The sequence below is a fragment of the Rattus norvegicus genome, chromosome 19 (assembly GCF_021556685.1).
Source record: "Rattus norvegicus strain SHRSP/BbbUtx chromosome 19, alternate assembly SHRSP_T2T, whole genome shotgun sequence".
Taxonomy (NCBI): Eukaryota; Metazoa; Chordata; class Mammalia; order Rodentia; family Muridae; genus Rattus; species Rattus norvegicus.
The window spans coordinates 43,915,994-43,935,000 of NC_141552.1; the positions used below are offsets into that span (position 1 = coordinate 43,915,994).

At 46.6% G+C, this 19,007-nt stretch overlaps 1 protein-coding gene across 11 annotated transcripts in view; it reads right to left on the reverse strand.

Annotated features, from left to right (window-relative positions):
- The window catches only part of Zfp827 (zinc finger protein 827), a 166,594-nt gene that overhangs the window by 38,798 nt on the left and 108,789 nt on the right, over positions 1–19,007 (reverse strand). For all 11 annotated transcript variants that reach the window (XM_087594123.1, XM_087594122.1, XM_087594120.1 and 8 more), the window contains 1 exon segment: positions 15,885–15,988. In XM_087594123.1, coding sequence (XP_087450249.1) covers positions 15,885–15,988 — 104 coding nt within the window.

Below are 19,007 nucleotides of genomic sequence, written 5' to 3' on the forward strand. Positions count from 1 at the left end.
CTCTGCACACCTGGGCAGAAGGCTATCTCTCTGCACACCTGGGCAGAAGGCTATCTCTCTGCACACCTGGGCAAAAAGCTGTCTCTGCACACCTGGGCAGAAGGCTGTCTCCCATTCCTCCCTCCAGTCTCACCTCCCAGTGTCTGACAGACTTTTTTTACTGTAACACTCTCCCACAAAGCAGATCCGAGCTTCACCTGGCTGCTGGAATGACACCTGCTTAAGGAATACCTACCCCCTTCCTTCTTCCTTCTTTTGCTTTGAAGACATCTGCCAGGATTTGGATAGGTCTCTCCAATTCACATGCTGGTATTTGGAGGTGGGTCTCTGGGGGCGGGGGCTAATTAGGGTTAGGCTAAGGCCCTGTAGAGAGGGCAAACTTGTGCCTACATGGATCCTTTACCCCTATATTCTAGTCTCTTTAGTGCAAGAAGGTACTGTGCAGACCACGGAAAGAGAAACACGGACACCAACCCATTCACAAAACCTCTGACCTACAATCTGTCCTGCCTGCAAGATGTGCTGGGGCAGTGGTGGAGCAGAACTTGTGGAAGTGGTCAAACAACATCTGGTTTAACCTGAGGCCCATACCAAGAGAGGGAGCCCAGGCCTAGCACTGACTGGATGGCCAGCAGGAACCAGAGACCCAGGGTAGAACCAAACACAATGGGCAAAAGAAAAGACAATATCCAAAAACCAATGAGGTGATTCCTAATGATACTCTCTATACTCACAGCCACACACAGCCAGACAGTATGCAGAGAGTCTATACTGGAGGTCTCCATTGGGGCCCTCTCCTCAGAGCTTGGGAAGGAAGGAAGGAAAGGCCGCAGAATTCAGAGGGGGTGGAGGGCACTAGGAGAACATGGCCTATTGAATCCATTAAGCAGGGCTCACACAGGCTCACAGAGACTGGAACAGCAAGCATGAGACCTGCGGGGGTCTGCACCAGGTCCTGCATGTGTGTTGTGGTGTATATGTAGAAGGAGTGAATGAACTTTCTTCTCGTCCCAGTGTACACACATCTCAAAAGCTTCTCACAGTGCTCGTTAAATCTTCAAGGACGCTCAGATCCTTTTGTATTGAATTCATTTTATAGCATCTCATTATCTCCTGTCCCTGATGGAATGAAAACAGTCTGAGGAGCAGTCTATGGGCCCGGTCTGCAGCCACTGAGATCTTTTTTCTAAGTGACTTCTTGGATAGGAAATTAAACAGATGCAGAGAGATCTGAACGCTCACGGCACTTCTTTCTGTGACTACTGAAAACACTCTCCATCTGCAGCCCGCCTTTAATTAAACCTGAGTCAATGGTACTTAGGAGACCAACGGGGCAGTGTAAGAACACCACAGACGGACGCACTGAACATACTATTTTTGACAAGCAAGTTAGTGAAGATTGAGGTTCTTGTATAATAGCTGGTACCCTGAAGTAAATTTAATTAATCCATCTTGGAAGGTTAAACTTGTAAGGTTAAAAATAAGTACCCACCCTCGAATTGGCATCTTTCCTTGGGTGAGCTTGGTAAATCTCCAATCTGGTCCATGTGATTTTTGTCAGAGTTGTAGTTCATGAGTACTTCACAGCTCTTTTTAAATAACTTACGGGATGAGATGATGTCTAAAAAGCTTTACCAAAACTTGCTCATTGCTATACAAGGCATTTAGAGGCCTCTAGGAGAGACCCGCCCTGTCTGCGGCCAAAATCACTGTTACTCTCACAGCCTAGAATTCAGGGCAACACGAATCTTATCTTTCTTCTTCAACCTCTTATTCCCAGTAATATATTTACTTTTCTTTATAAACATGTTTTATAATCATAGAATTTCAAGGGCAAGTGGAGTAGGGTGAGGGGCCACAGAAGTCACAGCTGCTGCTATCACCACCCAGAGACCAACTGCAACAGACATTCTGGTGTACCTCAGGCCCAATGGCTTTTCTTAAAAAAAAAAAAAAAATGTAATTACTATGAAGGGATGGAACCAAAGGCGAGTTAACGCACACAGGAGTGGTATTTTTAAAATACCACATTCTCCAGTGATAGAAAGTAACAGTTGGAAGATGGACTGTCGTACTTTAAAAATTAACATTTTTCAAAGAAATGAAAACCAATTTGACCAAAAATAGTGTCAAAAATAACCATCACATACTGAATATATTCCTACACATTAAAAGCATTCGTAAGAGTTATATTTCTTTACTTTTTAAAGTACACTTCTTCACTTTTCTCTTGGCAACTGCCCACATAGTATATGCAAAACTAATGACTGGTGTGAGTCATCTTGCTTCTTAAAGTCACCTTACTTCAAAATGGTCACTTAAACCACAGTGCCAACTGTTCCCTCTGCTGTACTCCAGCAAAGACTTGCAGCCAAGAACTGGATTTATCTTTTTCTTCAAACTTGCCCTCCGCAGACTGCTGCTGCTCTCTCCTTACACTGTTTTCTGGCTCCTTCTCTTTCTCTAAGCGACAGTTGCCCTGATAACGGGCATGAGGTGCCAGTCACCAGTCCTGAATTGCATGTCCGTAAGCTACTGAAGCACTGGCTGCTCTGGGTGAGGCAGTCCTGGGTACTAAGGGGGACCTCTCTGAAGCTGGATGAGCCATTCTGACCAGAAAGCCCCAAGGGCAAGCATGGAAAAGGTAAGTACCCAGAGACCGAGGAGCTCTGGAGAGGGCAGTGAGACCAACCAACACAGAACTCGGACTAAAATACTTCTTAGTCTAAAGTATTTTAACACCAGATGGATGTATTCTGTGATCATAATATCCCCTATGCACTATTAAAAAACAAACAAAATAAAATAATATTTTCATCCTGTCTAGCTCTAAACAGCTAACTAAATTGTGTTATCTTGGAACTATTTTTCTCCTGGGGTCAGGCATAATCTTTTGACAGAGACTTCCAGGTTTGGTGGCGTGCACCCAGTATGACAACATTTAAGACAAATATCCCTTTGCCCAAGAAGAAAACACTGTACTGAGATTTTTCTGGCCATGAGACTAATATATATTTATCATAAAAATGTAAGCCAGAAATGTAAAAGGTTCTTGCATTTCAACTCCACTGAGGCAAAGCCAGCATTTCCAATTCACCCTGCTTGGTGTCTTTATGTGTGTGCGAGTTTTCACAGAAGACGACGTCAGGTGACCCTGGAGTGTGTGCTGCACGTTTGCAGTCGCACTGCACGTGTGTCCAACTCTACATTGTCCTTTGCTTATTTTTTGAGACAGGATCTGTCACTGAACCTAGACGCCTTGCTTGGCTAGACAGCCTGTCCAGGGCAGCGCTCCTCTCGTGATGGGATAATAGGGACACAGCATTAAGCTTCTAAGTGGGTCCTGGGGATCCAAACTCAAGTCCTTGTGTGAGAGCAGCAAGCACTTGACCCGATGCGCCATCTCCCCAGCCCTGCTGTATGTTCCTGACCGACAGAAAACAATCTCATTTGACTCTGACCTCTAGTAACAGCTGAGGAGCTCACTGTGGAAAAACCTGCCCAGAATTATGGTTTTATTAAATGTTAGTAATTCATTTAATCTTGGGTTATTCACTATCACATATGTAAAAGCCAATTATCAAACAAACAAATCTCCCAAGAAGAGGAAGAGTGAACATACACTAAACAAGAACACTTCTCACTCAAGAGCCTCATCTTTGTGGTCTCTGATCAGTTTTCCTGTCTGTGGAGACATCACCTACGCACATACAAACAGATGGACGCACACGGGGTACTGTTAAAAAACAAAAACAATATCAATAACAACCAAAGCCGAGTAGAACATGCTGCCTGCGGCCAGTTCTTATTTTCTTTGAAATCTAACAATACATGTTTTGAAATAAATTCCCTTAGCTGCTCATTCTCTTGAAATGGCTTGGCGTTTTCCTTTAGCTCCCTGCTTTGGTGCCCAGTCCCCAGCCTTCAGACACCCAGGTTGTTTCTGCCCTTCGTCCTGCCCACCTTCGGGTCTCACACATCCAAGTTACTTGCTTCAGCCTATCTGTAGCTTGACATCACAGAGTACAATGCTGGCCCCTAAGTTCACGAGCTTACACGGAGTACCTCATCTGCCACGTAGAAGTCACCTTTACCTCTCATTTCAAACCAGTGTGTCTCATTCAAACCTCGTCTCCCCTAAGTTCCACAGTGGGTCCAGACAGGAAAAGGGAAGGTAAAAAGCTAGGTAAGTCAGCATGCAGAAGCACACAGCCGTGCAGAAGTGGCCCAGTCCATGTGAACATATCTGACTTCAGTAGCACCTGTCCCTGGAGGGGACAGAGAAGGGAAGAGAGACCATAAGCCCGGGAGACAGAACCTGGCAGCTTCAGGAGACTCACTCTCTTCAGGAGGAACAGACAACTGGGGAAAATGTTAGATGCGCCATGGGAAATATTTCCAAAGCAAGAAGAAAATGTCACAAACAGTTTTTTAATAACTTAAAAGAAAAAAAAAAAGAAATTACCATTTCATGGGTTGTCCAAATTTTATAGAAATTCACCCTGAATTCAAATCTGTCTCACACACTTCTCTGTAAGTGTTTCTGAGAGGTTCTTCTATGATTGGCTGCTGTTCACACAAGAGCTGTTCTTCAATAAAGTGTTTTACATTAAAAATCTCACGGAATAAAAAAGTTAAAAAAAAAACACTGTTAGCTTAAAGATGAGAACTTGAATTATTTATTTGAAACAATTCTAAACTTTTTAATATGGGACTTGATGACATAGTTTTATGACCGGAAAATTATAATCACAAAAAATAATAAACTTGGGGCATATCAAAATCTGTATTAGGGTTTCAAATTGTTTTTAGACAAATTCTCAGTATGTTGCCCAGGCTAGTCTAGAATTCTTAGGTTTAAGCAATGATGCTGCCTCAGCCTCTTGAGCTGCTGAAGCAGACCACCACACCTGGCTGCACTACTTCAAACCTCAGGCTTCTGTGCTGAGGTCTTACACTTCCGTCTCCCTGCCTGCCCCAGAGGTGCCCTCCAGCCTCACTACTGGAACTGGCTCTGCACCTCTGGTGAGAAAATGCACACAGAAGCCAGGGAACCCTACACTCCCATGATCTCGTCATCACCCTTAGATGGGGATCAACTACAGGGACAGAGGGCTTTCTCACATACCTATCTTTAAAGGGATCTATTTTAACCTGTGAAAAACAAAGAAACAAAAGCCAAAAAGCAAAGTGGATCTGTACCAAGTAAGGAGAGGTTTATTGAGAACTCTCTCTTAAATATTTGATACTACTGCTGCTGTACAATAATAATTAGTTTTTTCTTTTCTTTCTTTTTAGGGGGTGTAGTGGTGCTGGAAACAGAACCCAGACTCTCCCAGACTCCCTGGTTTAAGGGACAGGGTCTTACTATGCTGCCCTGAACTTGAGAAACCTTCCCGCTACCTCAGGCTCCTGAGTTTTTGAGTTGCCACACCGCCAATGACACTATTTCCCCAGCACTGTCCTCTCCCCCAGAGAGCTCTTGAGCGGCTACAATGGGCACTAGTATCTGGTGAGACAATGTCTACTCTAGTCTACTTTATGTCTAACAAGGAGCTTCTAAAGAAGCTTCCATGTGTGCTTTTAGATGTTTGCAATTCCTTCGTGTCTCCTCAGCCTTTCCAGCTGACTTTTCACACCCAGCCCCTCCATATGGTTCCCAAGGCCTTTCTGAGTCTACTGACACTTGTTTAGCCTACTGATGTGTTAGCTCAGGGAGTGGGGAAATAATGTTCTGAGAACACTTCCAACTGATAAGCCCCTGAGAAGACCCCCAGCTCACATATGTCCGGTAGAAGACTCTGATGTGCATCTGTCCACATGGCTTCCTAGTTTCCTAGCCAACTTTCTGTCTCTGTGACAAAATAGCTGAGACAGTCAACTTACAAGGAAAAGTTTGTTCTGACCTCAGAAGTTCTGTCCAGGGGGACGTGACCATTGAATCTGTACAAAGGCAGTTCACCACAGTGAGTGCGTACAGCAGAGGGAGCCACTCAACTAAAGGTGGCTAGAAGTGAAGAGACAGACACAGGATGTGATTTCCTGGAAGCCAGTAACCTCTACTAGCTCATGTCCCCAATGATCTAACCTCCTTCCACTAGTCCTGCCTCCTAATAGCACCAGAGGGCAGGGACCAAGCCTTTAACACACAGACTCTTGGGGAGGCATCTCAGATACCAACCATAAGAACAGGGACATTAATCTCTCGGGTCCACATCGGCAAGTTGTCTTGTAAAGCTGGTGTTATTGACTCTGCATCCTTATACTCCTAACAGAGTTTCCTGGTCTTTCTTCTAAAATATGAAAATAAATATACTCAAGTATTTGCCCAAAATCTGCTTCTAAGGGAAAGCCAAACTAAGGGTTTCTAAACCCAGGGTGCATTTGAGTGAGTAGTGACAATGTTGCTGCTAAGACTGGAGATATGTAAGGCCCCTTCCCTTTTCCTCCTCCACTTCTCTAGAAATGAGGTCTGGAGAAAGTACAGGGTGGGAGAAATTGTGTGCTTATTTAGCACCTCATCCATTTAAAGAGCCCCAGGGACCTTTATCAGGGATGTCCCAACTAATTACCTAGGGATGTTGTGTGGACCTAAAGTTAAAAGCAAAGGAGGGCCACCCTCTGCACGCAGGGTTAACACCTTTCTTTTCTGGATAACTGAGAACAGAAATTTTAACTAGCTTGATAAGTGAAGCAGGAAACGAGAGAGAGAGAGAGAGAGAGAGAGAGAGAGAGAGAGAGAGAGAGAGAGAGAGAGAGAGAATGAATCAGTGTGTGGAGGGGGGAAGACCCATTGATGGCTCTATCTAGAGAAGGGCCAGGCTGTGGTGGGGGTTGCCTTTCCAACAGTGAGGCGGTCATTCGTCCTACAAATGGAAAACAGAATGGGTTTGTTTGACTGAAAAGAGATGATCTAGTTTGTGAAGAGACTGTCCCCCTTCTTTATTTTCAGCCCTGGGTACTGGAGGGCAGTTGCTGCCCTGAAAAGGAATAAATACAGAGAAGAAATTGTGTGACATCAGACTATGTATTTTTGAGAGCAAAGGAGTTGGAAGGACATAGTGTATATATAAAAAAGGCCTTGTAGATTGAATTAGGCAGTCCCAAACCCAGGCAGGGTCACTACGTTGCAATTTTCAAACAAATCCTATCCATTATCTACTAGACAGATTTAAGAATTTGGCTTTTATAGCTCTATTCATTCTCAAGCAATCTGAAGTCTTTGCAAAAGCAGAAACTTAGCTGAAGCGATAGTGTTCTGAATACTGCATCTGAGCATGTACGTATGCATTTGAACTGCTCAGAGGAAACACTGTGTCAGGCCACAGCCCTCAGAGGGTCATCTGTGCCTGAAAGGTCAAGTCCTCACACTGGGTTGTTAAGGGCTTCTGGATATTGTCATCTTCTACCAGGTACACACTTGAGAGTCACAGGCGGCTAACTGGACTAACTGTGGCATCAGATTACTCAAGCTATGCCCAGTCTTACCAGTGCAAGTACATGGGGTTGGCCAAAGTTTCATCTGCTGTGGCTTTGAACATACCTCAGGCAAGGTACTTAAACTGCATGTGAATTTTGTTTGAGAGAATTTACTGCCCCCTCCTCCCAAAGCCCTGTATTCTAGTGCATGGATACACAATTTTTCTCTTACAGAGACCAGTGATGTAACTCGGTAATTACTTAAGTGTCTGAGAAGGGCTAAGTCAGACACCAACTTAACAGAGACTAATGAAAGACCCTTCTCTGTGCATAGCACTGAATGGAGCCAACAGTTCTCTTCTGAATACATCTACGCTAACCCAGACCCTGGCAAGGGACAGCTGGGCTAGCCATGAGCACACAGCTTTTGCCCTCAGAAACATTAGGTTACGACAATCCATGGCTATAAAACTTTCTCCCTCTGAGAAACAGCCTCACCAGCCTTAGCTTATCTTGAAAGCACCCAGTGGAATGCTTCCTGTGGTGTGGGAATTTCCAGATGTGCAGTACAGCAGACAGGGGATGTGTTGACCTACATGAGCTCCCTTCAGCTCCTGCTTCAAACAGGAATGGCCTGGAAACTGGCAGGTTGTGTCTTAGTTACTTTTGTACTGCAGTGATTAAGACCATGACCAAAAGCAACTGGGAAGGAAAGGGTTCATTTTGCTTTACAGCCTGTAGGGCATCATCAGGGGCATCAGGGCAGGAACTGAAGCAGGAGTCATGGAGGAGCCTGCTTCTTGTTTTTGGTCCATGATAGCTCGACTTACTTTCTTATACCACTCTGGACCTTGTGTCCAGGGAGGGCACTGCCCACAGTGAGCTGGCTACTCTGCTATCAACCACAATCAAGAAAAACCCCACAGACCTGCCTACAAGCCAGTCTGATGGAGGCGTTTTCCCAGTTTAGGCTCTTCTTCCCAGCTGACTGTAGCTTGTGTCAAGTTGACAAGAACCAACCAGGGACAGGTGGTAAGGCTGAAGTCTATTGTCACTGTCCCTCCTCACTGTCAAGTCTGAGGTGAATGTGTACTTCCACTGACGGCCTTTCCATGTGCACACAGCACCGACATCTGAGTAAGCCAAGTGGCTGACAGATGTACACATGATGTCATAAACCCCATGAATTCTCACAGAACTCTACGTGCACGCAAGCAGCCTAAAAGATCTCTGCTCCTCCTAGTCACCACCACAACCCACCTTTGTGACTTTCAGGAATAAAGGTTCTGACTTCTACCTTCCCAGCAATCTGTGAGGGGAGAAAGCCCCCACCCACTCCTGCACCACAAGTAGACTCTGATTTCCCCTGGATCAGCTCCACTGAACAGAGAGAAACCGGGGTCAGCTAGTGCCACAATGCCCTTGACTTCGGCAGCACTCTGGGCTGAACAAGACCTAGAAGGATCCTGGAGACTGTCTAACTCCTTCCGACTGGAAACTGGACTAAGGATAACCCTAGTTTTCCTGAACCCCGGCCAAGAGCATTTCCTTCTGCCCTGCTGAGCAGACTGTCATAGTTCTGTGTACATGCTTTAATCAGAAACATAGGGCACAACTTCAGAAAACCACTTCCACAAACAGGAGAGGCATTCGAGTTTGTGGAAGCTGGAGTTCCAGTGGAGGGCTTGCCTAGCGTACAGAGGGAGGCTCCAGGCCCAGTCCCTGGCATCAGACAATAGTAGTAGTAGTGGAGCCAGCAGTGATAGTAGCAGCAATAGTGGAAGCGGTAACAAAGTAATTGCTTAAGTCCCAAATGGAAGACACACTTCAAATGATATGGCATTACTAGGCACTTAAAGCAAAGAGGGAAGACAGGGAATAGGATAAAACTAGAATTCTACCGACAACACCGAGAGCTCATGTATGTTCCTCAAAGTATCCTAATAAAGCCCTACATTTAGTTCTACTGGGAGCGGAGCATCCTTTAACATGTATGATGCTGACACTTGGGGTGGGGGCCAGTATCAGGGAGGCAAGCTTTTCTGTTTCCAGGCTCCCACATGGCTACACATTTAGCTTTGAATTCTTGCGCTGACTCAGCAACTCCATCACAGGAATGAACTAGTGCGGCCTCTGCATCGCCTCGCACAGCAGGATATCCCCACTTCTGGGTGAGCTGCTCCCAGTTAGGTAAGAGGATACATGTCCCACACCTGGCAGAGGAGATCCTTGATATCCGTTTGTTTCTTTCTCTGTACAGAAAGAATCTGTTTCATCAAAAAGTTGTGTATCTTAAAAAAAAAGGGTTCTATTATTCTGTGTTCTGTGTTCTATCATTGCCTATGACTTGGTGGAACCTAAAAAGAATATACCCATTTGGGAAGACTGAAGGAAAGTCTTTGCTATACATCAAGTGCCATATAACTTAAAATGTGTCTTCTCAATCAACCATCTCAAGGGAATCCTTTAGATCTAAGCAGTAGCATGTTGGGCAAGGGTGACTTGTAGGTGGTACTGTCACACAATATATTTTTGAGTTTACAAAGTGTTCACAGCTTCCTGAGACTATGACAAAATATCTAAGCGAAACGTGTTATAGAGAAGATTTATTTTGTTCGAGTTTCAGTGATGCTGTCATTTGCTCCTATGGTGAGATAGAGAAAGCCTCACGGTGAGATACAGCTGCTCTCTTCATAGGAGTAGGGAGACAGGGAAGACTGGGGCAGGGTTCCAACCCCTCCCAAAGGCTACCTACAGTGACCTAATCCCTCCTTGTGGTATCCTGAAGTTCATACTGCCTCCCAAGAGTGCCATCAACTGGAAACTAATCTCCAGCACATGGTGCTTCCAGGGGCTTGGAGGAGCCAGAGCACAGCAGTGTAAGCACAGCCTTCTGTTCCCCTTCCCTTAGATGGGCAGGCAGGCAGCGAGCAGAGACGGATCCGGAATTGAATGGGACAGGCTCCGTCAATGACTCTCCTCTCTTCCTCTCATCTCTTCCTCCCTCTTTTTATTTGTCTATGTTGCTGTTTCTGTCTGTGTGGTGTAGCATGTGTGTGCCCTGTGTGTGTGCACATGTATGCAGGTATATAGGAATATGTGTACATACATGTGCATGTGGAGAACCTGGCATCCTGTATTTTCTTCTCTTGCTCCCCACAGTACTTTGTTTTGAGGTGGCTATGGCAACTATGATGGAGACGGTCTTCCCTGAGCCTAGAGCTCACTGATTGGCTAGAACGGCCACTCAGTGAGCTCTGGGGATCTGCTCCACATACCAGGATGGGGGTTACAGACCTGTGCCACCACGCCGGCTTTCATGTGGGTGTGGAAGATCAGAACTCAAGTCCGGGCTCATGTGTGAGCACATCGGTGACAGCCATTTCCCCAAAGCCAGCAGATGATATCTAAAACAATCTTTTCACTGAACAGCCAGTTCTGCCTGTCACACCAAGATAGGAAGAAAACGGCGTTACCCCACAGCTGACTCAGAAAGCATCCTTTTGGAAGGGCGCTAATGTTCTTTATTCTTTCCCTACAGATTTAGTACAAATAACAACAAAGTGGTGTTTTTACGGTGAGAGAGAATGGGGGAGGAATTTACAAATGTTTTACATCATCTAATTCCTGGCTCCATCTGAAATAACAAACAGAAGCACGAGAGACTCCAAACACTACGAATCAATCCCACAGAGACCCACATTTTCCTTCACACCCACTCTGGTTGTGTTTCTGGTTTCTGGCTCGATACAGAGCAAACCCTGCTGCGATTTCAAAATCATAATAACTCAAAATTGAAGACCACATTGTTTCCAGGCATTATTGAGACTTTTCCTTAATGGGCCCTGCTCACTGCAAGATGTTGAGAAAAACAGACACAGGTTCCACCATGATGGTCCTCCCTGAAAATGCCCTGCTTCAGACTTTCTTCAGTTAATGTATATCTTGCACAACCTAGGCCATTAGATATTAGACAAGTACACTGACACACACACCTGAGATTTCCGTCTCATGTTTCACAGGAAAGCTCCTTTACTCCTCTGTACAAACACAGCAGAAGCCCTACCACCCAGTATAAATCCACACACAGCTTTAGGGGTCCCATGTCCCCATGCCACTGACAGAGAGTGACAATGACTTTTATCTCATGATCATTAAGGATGTCGATGTTACCTCAGTTGAAAATGTTCACAGCAAGTGAGAATGTCGGGTCTGGTTCTCAGGAAAGCCGCTTTAGAAATACTGGCAACAGCCACGGCCAAGGCATTGGGAGGCTCTGTGCTTCTTCTGTGTCTGAGATGGTGGCAGCTGTGAGCTGTGGATACCATCTGCTGATGCCTCGCTAACTGTACCAGTCTTCACAGTCCATATTTCCCTCCAACCTCACCCTGCTCTGCTGCCCCACTCAGGCCCCAAATGCACACACACAGAACTGGCCTCAGGTTCCCCTGGCACAGCTGTCCACTGACCTCACACTGGGCCCTAGCTGTTAAGTCCTACCTCCTCCCAATACCATGAAGCCGAGAACCAAGCCTTCTGCACACACAGGCCATTGAGGGCGTTTCAGATCCAAGACAGCAGTTTATAGTGATCTATCAAAGTTGACGGTTGAAACATCGCTGTGTATGCTGCAGGTGCTAGGGAGAGGGTAGATGCCACTGGCCACAGTGAGTCCATTCACCAACTGGGACTAAGAAAACCCAAAGGGCTGGCATAATCTTGCATTTCCTGTGGAAATAAATTTGCTAAGGAAATAAAGAGTTGAAATAATATTTTAATGGGGACATGCAAATGACCTAGAAGGAGATTTCTAAGAACCTTGAAGCTTTAAGTGATACTCTGACAAGTTACTTTGTACCTATCCGTACAACAAAGATAAAAAAGAAAGCCATCCCCACCCCTGGTCCCCATCAGCCCTCCTCACTCACCCCTGCCTCCCCATCAGCCCTCCTCACCCCTGCCTCTCCACCAGCCATCTCCTTCCTGGCTCCCTGTTTCTGCACGACTACCTGCAATCTCTGTACTATCCTTTTGATTGCAAAACTGAGCACTTTCCCAGATCGGTCAATTTTCTGGCCTGGCCTCTCCTGTCTCTATCCAAGCACTCATTAGTGATGCTGTCCTGGGACTGCATGAGCCCTCCCTGTGAAGCTACTTTGTAAAATCCCACCTTCCCCAGTGATTCTACTGCTCAAATGCCGGACAGGGTTTTCTAGAGGCACCCACAACTCACGCTAGATCTGTTAAGATCCCCAACTGAAATGTCAATCTCTTTGTTCCTAGCACTGGATTTAGTGGGCCCAGGTGTGGATTGGGACTATCTGTGCAGTACCCTTGAGTCCAGATGTATTTTAAGACTCACACCTTTTCTGCTTTCTGGATGGTGAGGTGGTGCACACCACTGTTTAAAGTCCAACAGAAGCGCTGGAGCAGAAGTCAATCACCTAATATTTCAGTAATAAAACACACCAACTCCCTCCTCGTCATATAAATTAGGTTCTCACTAAACCTAATGGGAGACAACTTAAAAATAGTTCACTCAAGGGGCTGGAGAGATGTCTCAGTAGTTAAGAGGATTGGCTGCTCTTCCAGAGGAACCTAGTTCAATTCCCAACACCCACAAGGTATTTCATAACTGTCTATAACTCTAGTTCCAAGGGATCCAATACGTCACACAGATATACATGCAGGCAAAACACCAATGTACATGAAATAAATATTAAAACAATAATTTAAAATAGTCCATTCAAAAACACTGGTGGGTGGCTCTGGCTGCCATCTCCTATTTTCAACCTGACTGGACTAAGAACCCTCTTCAGAGGAATGAGACAGTCGTGGGAAAGCAACCTGCAGCCAAGCTTGCTGACCTGGTTTGACCCCTGCGACCCGAATGTTGGAAGACAGAACTGAATCTTGCAGTCCACCTTCTGACCTCCACATATGCTGGGACGCTTGAGGACATGTGGGCATTAGTAAGGTAGCCTGTGGGTGTGTCTGTCAGGCTTTTCCACAGAGCATCAGCTGAGGAGGTGATGCCCACCTTGAATGTAGGTGCAGGCTCTCAAAGCTGAACTGAGAAGGGGAAGAGAAAGCTGATCTTTCAGACCAAGCACCTCCTAGCTCCTGGCCTTCTGCTCTACAACAGCTATCCTATCTGAACCATGAGCTAAACCTTCCTATACACTGCGTCCTGTCAGGTATTTGGTCACAGCAAAGAGATTCGTGAGGCTTCTGCTCTTTGGAGCCATAGGAAGGGAGCAGGGAGAGGGCACAAGGTTATAGTGGGCATTTGCACAGTCCAGACGTGAAGCAAGAGAGTTTCCCCTTGGAGTCTCTATACTGCAAAGTTTGGTCTTCTCCAGTTAGGGGTCACTGGGCTCTCTTGACAGTGCTGTCTTCAGATAAGGACCATGGCGTTTTAAATCTTCTCATTTTACTTCTATTTCCAGAACACCTTCCACACCAAAAGACCAAGTCCACCTTCTTCATTGACTTAGGTAATGGGAACACATGAGGATCCTTTGGTCCCTAGCTGCCTGTAGAGGGCTCTCTGTTCAACACCAGGCCGACTGCTCAGTACGAGGGTCAGTTTGCAGGTTTAAAATCCCAGTGATGTCCACTCCATCTCCCCTCAATGAGAGCTGCCTTTAAAGTGTGAGTTTATCTAACATGGAATGCAAGGCTGTCCCCACAGAAAGCGCCTGCGCACAGTGCACACTTAAACACCCACTGGCCTGGCTCCTCCCAGCCCCTCCCATAAGACCTTTTCTTAAACACAGCTCAGTCAGATGTGATGCCAGCAGACGGGGCCTCTGTGTGCATCATGGGATACGGGCAGTATGGGCCACAGCACTCTGGCACGCAATTCCCAGGCAGTTATTTTGACATTAGAAAGTCACAATCCATCAACTTAACAGCAGGGCAATAATTTTGGGGACCAGGATAATAGCTCTTCAAATGACATGGTAGGAAGCAAGCAAGCCAAGAGGCCCTGCCTGAGAAGAAAGACAGAAATCTAGGCAGGATTTCCTCAGTCCCGAGAACCAACCATTACATCATGACCGTATTTCCTTCAGGGGCTGGACAGAAATGCCCCTCACACAGAGCCAAAGAAAATGCTAGCCTTTGGTTGGCTGTGTGGAGACAAGAGATGGCTCTGCCTAACACTTTTAGGTTAAAGGACAGACTTTCCACTCCACGACACACACTGTGATGCTCACAGCAGCACTTAGAAGAAGCCACCAAACTCTTTGAGCACTGCGAGTTACTCGGCTCTTCTTGTTCTGTGAAACAGAGCTCCTGGGGTGTGGACAGCACTTAGACTAGACCCTGGAAAGAGTTACAGGGCCAATAACCCCGATTAAAACCCTTCATGCACACGTGCGCGCACACACGCACACACATGCACAGCCTCAGTCTTCCGTTCTGCTCTCAGGCTCAAACGCATGAGAACGGGTATCATGGAGTGCTGCTGAGTGTCAACATCCAGGAGAGAAGGGTGGTGGTGGGATGGGAGATGCCCCATAACAATCGTGAACACACACATATCACACATGCACTTACACACATACATCCTGAGGGGCAGGCGTGCCATGATAAAGGAACATACTTTCTCTTTGACTCTAAAAAAGAGAAGTAATGGACAGGTGGGGACTCATGTTGGTGGCTGAGATTGCGAGGTGTGGTTGGATGCAGTAAGTGCTCCGTCTAAGAAGAGAGATGGAATCCGGGAGGCAAGGTGTGCTGGCTGCACTAAGTCCCTTCCTGGACACAGCGGTGCTTGTGGAAGCCACCGGCTGCGGCTAATCTTTACCCAGCCTCCCCCATCTCTCACTGCCTTCCTGAAATACTGACAGCACATCAGACACATTATTTTCAGGTTATACCTTCTGTGTGCGTGCGTGCGTGCGTGCGTGCGTGCGTGCGTACATGCGTGTAGGCCAGAACTAAACACTGAGTGTCTTCTTCAACCGCTCTGCACCTTAGGTTTTGACACAGGGTCTTCATGAAGCTGAGCTGTACCTGAGTAGGTTGTCTGCTCCGCACATCCCGGGGTCCTCTACCAGGGGTCTCTGCAGCCCTGTGACTATAGGTGAGCATGGGGCTCGGGATGTGTGTGAGCTGGCATGAGACCCGGGTCCTCATGAAGGTGTATCTAGAAATTTACTGATTGAGCCATCTCCCTGTCCTTATTCTCTATGTTAAAGAAAAAGAAATTCACTCCACGGACAAAATGTCTGCAAGGAAGGGATAAACAGATCTTAAAACGAAGACAAAGGCGTTACCACAGTCTGCATTTTATTTTAATGCACTTTTGTGGCAGTTTCAACGGCATCTCTCCCTTGGTTCTAAAACCCACCTCATAGGAGTGGCTGCAGTGTCTAAGCCACCAGCATCTGAAAACACACATTTCAGAAAAGCTCTTCTTACGCACCATGGAGGAAGCAACGTCAGCGGTGTCTTACCTGGAGCGGAGACTCTCCCATGCAGCACGGGTTCACCGGGCAGCAGATCTTTTGAATTGGAGGTGAATGGTGATTGTCTAAATGTGTCTTCTGAAAAGAAAGGGCTGGGGTAAGGGAGGAAGGGCAAGGGTTAGTAAATTAAAGTTACTCAACACAACCAGAGCACCTGCTCCAAATGCACACACACATGCACACACGCACACACACAAAATATACATTGCATTTAGGTTTTTTCAATTATGTTTAAGCTATAGACTTAAATATGAGACTATGCTTGTAACAGGAAGAGAGCAGGTTGTCACAGGCAAGTGTCACATGGTCAGTTTTTATCCTCAGGGTCCACATATAAAACATTACCTTTATGGATAGATTTATTGTGTGCCTGCAGGCATGCGTGTGGAGACCAGAAGACAGTGTCAGATACAGTGAGGCTGATGAAGTTACAGATGGCCGAGAGCCATCTGACATGGGTGCTGAGACACAAACTTGTCCTCTGCAAGAGCAAGCATTAGCAACCACTGAGCCTCCCTCCAGCCCCAAAAACAGACATGAAACACAGCAAAGCTCATGTCCAGGGTCAGCTCAGTGGCTGGATGGACTTTCCCTTGTTCACATGATCTCTGGTTTGAAGGAAGATAACTGCTGGCTCAGAATCAGAAAGAATGTCTCTGCTTTCTCTGTAGATGGAACCACCTGCCTGTTCCATAACCTGTCACCTGACTCTCCCAGACACCAACAGCACATCCAGGAGGCACACGAGACTGGAGCCTAGGCCCATGAACTGCAGACCACAACTGGCTGGGCCCTCAGAAGCTTTAGCTCAAGCTGTAGCATGGCAGAAAAGAATAGGATCAAACTGGGCAGGACTGGGCCTCAAGTGACCCGGCTGGCAGCACCGTACAGTTATAGAACTCCTTCCAGGATCTTCCCCCACAGCATTGCCACAGTGAGCACGGGGGCTCTAACCCAGTGACCACATCCAACCCAGTGAAGTCTTAAGGCGAGACAAAATACTGCAGTCACAGGGGCTATATAGCATCCATCCGGGTCCTTCCCGGGAAATGGGCAGCCCTACTTATGTATCACAGAAAATCAACCAGAGGAACAAGGCCACGGGCAATAACAAGGTCTCCAGATGGGGCATGAGGTGGGCAGCAATGAAGCTCCTGGCTGGGCCTACCTCAGGCAAGTTGGAGGCTGGATAAACCTGAAGCTACAGCAGAAGCCCGTAAAGGGGGATGCTTTCCCTGGGCCCTACCCCTGCCTCCCAGTAGGGTCTGGGGTTGACCAGACCTTCCTGAAGGCAGGAGGACTGTAGCCTGAAGAAGCAGGACAAAGATCAGATCCCAGGGCATGGAAGCCCCAGAATCTTACACATGGTGAAGCCTTCTAAGCTTGGTCCTAGATGACGGTTACAGTGATTAAAACATATTAAAGAGACAGTATGCAGATAAAAGTGGAAGAGAATTGTTTTTAAAGGAACGTATACATCACTGGGTCATACAGTTCTACCTTAACTGTTTGGCCACACTGACCGACTCTGACTGGCCTGCTTTGTTTCTATATTGTGAATAGCGAGCGATCTAAATGGGCTTTAAAAGTGTCCAAGCTGTGGGTTACTCAGCAGATAAGAACCAATCACCACAAAAGCTGCAAGTCACACATCACGGTGGATGGGCACATGTACTCTAGAACTCGAGAGCTCACTACACTACTTAGCGGTTGTGTGACCTTGCAAAGTCCTTAACTTGTGTGGGCCTCCATTTCTTGTCTCTAGTTGGGACAGCAGTATCCACACACCACCGAGGAGCTGGGAGGACCAAACAGAAGAGTCAGTCTGGGACTGTGTTTTGCATAGTTTCAGTGCAGACAAGTGCTCAATATATGGGAACTATGGTTTGTTTGTTTCTTAATGTGTAGCCTGAAGGAGAATAAATTAATCAACTTTTCCACACAAGGTAACAAAAAGGGACGTTCCCTTTGTATAGAAGCCGTTATAACAAACAAAGGAAAAGCCATTTCTGATTTGGAAGTCTTAAGTTAACTGTGAGGATGAGGTTAATGCCTAGCCCTCGCATAAAGACTACTGAGGATCACAGGGCATGTATGGAGTTAGAGAGACTGCTGCTCACACAGGGGACATGAGGGTTCCTGATCCTAAGGCTGGGCTGGAGTGGTAGCATGCCCGAGCCTCTCTAGGCTCCATCCCTATCAAAACACACACACACACACACACACACACACACACACACACACACACACACACACACACTCGGGGGTGGGGGAGCCCGAGAGACCACACACATATGGCTTGGGGACAGCCACATGGAGAGAGATGAGTGCTCTCTAGTGCTAGGAGCATGGCTCTGACCTAGCAACAGACACACTGCAGTGTCTCCAGCAAGTGGGCGGCAGGGCAAGACTTGCGTTTCAATCACCGCCTAGCAGACAGCCTGGAGGGTCTGAGAGGAAAAGGTGATGTAGGTGGGCAGTGTTGCAAGCCTGCAGAGGGCCGTGCAGATGGACGAAGGGCTTTATAAAGGAAAGCAGGTGAAGACCACAGCACTGTTACAACAACCCCAAGGTTCCTAGAAGTGGGCACAGCTGTTCCACTCTGGAAAGAGCCTTCTAGGTTTTGCAGTTGTATGGAGCATGCCAGCCTGGGCAACATAGGAGTCTGCACCCTCCCCCAGCCCCGAAAAAAAAAAAAAGTTTAAGAAGGTAAAAACAAACAAACAGGTAAAAAAAATGAAAAAACCTAAGGGGGCAAGAGAAAAAGCAAAAAGAAAAGATGGCAGCATTGGCTGTGCTGACAGGAAGGGAGGTAGGTGGGTGTAACTAGTACCCAGTGGATGCCGTGTCACCAGGAGTTTTCCTTTAACAGTGTCACTAGCCATCAGTGTGTTCGCTTTGACCCTGAATGCTGGCAGGCTACCTGGTTAATTCATCAAACGGTTCAGAAACACTCAGCACCGACATCAGGAGTGTGTGACTTTCCAACAGGACCAAGTCACCTGTTACTTGTCTGTTCTGTTAGTTAGGAAAGACATCTTCCAAACTTTTATCTCTTTGAATTTCCCTTCTGGATAAAAGTGGAATAGTTGCTGATGTGTATTTTCCCCT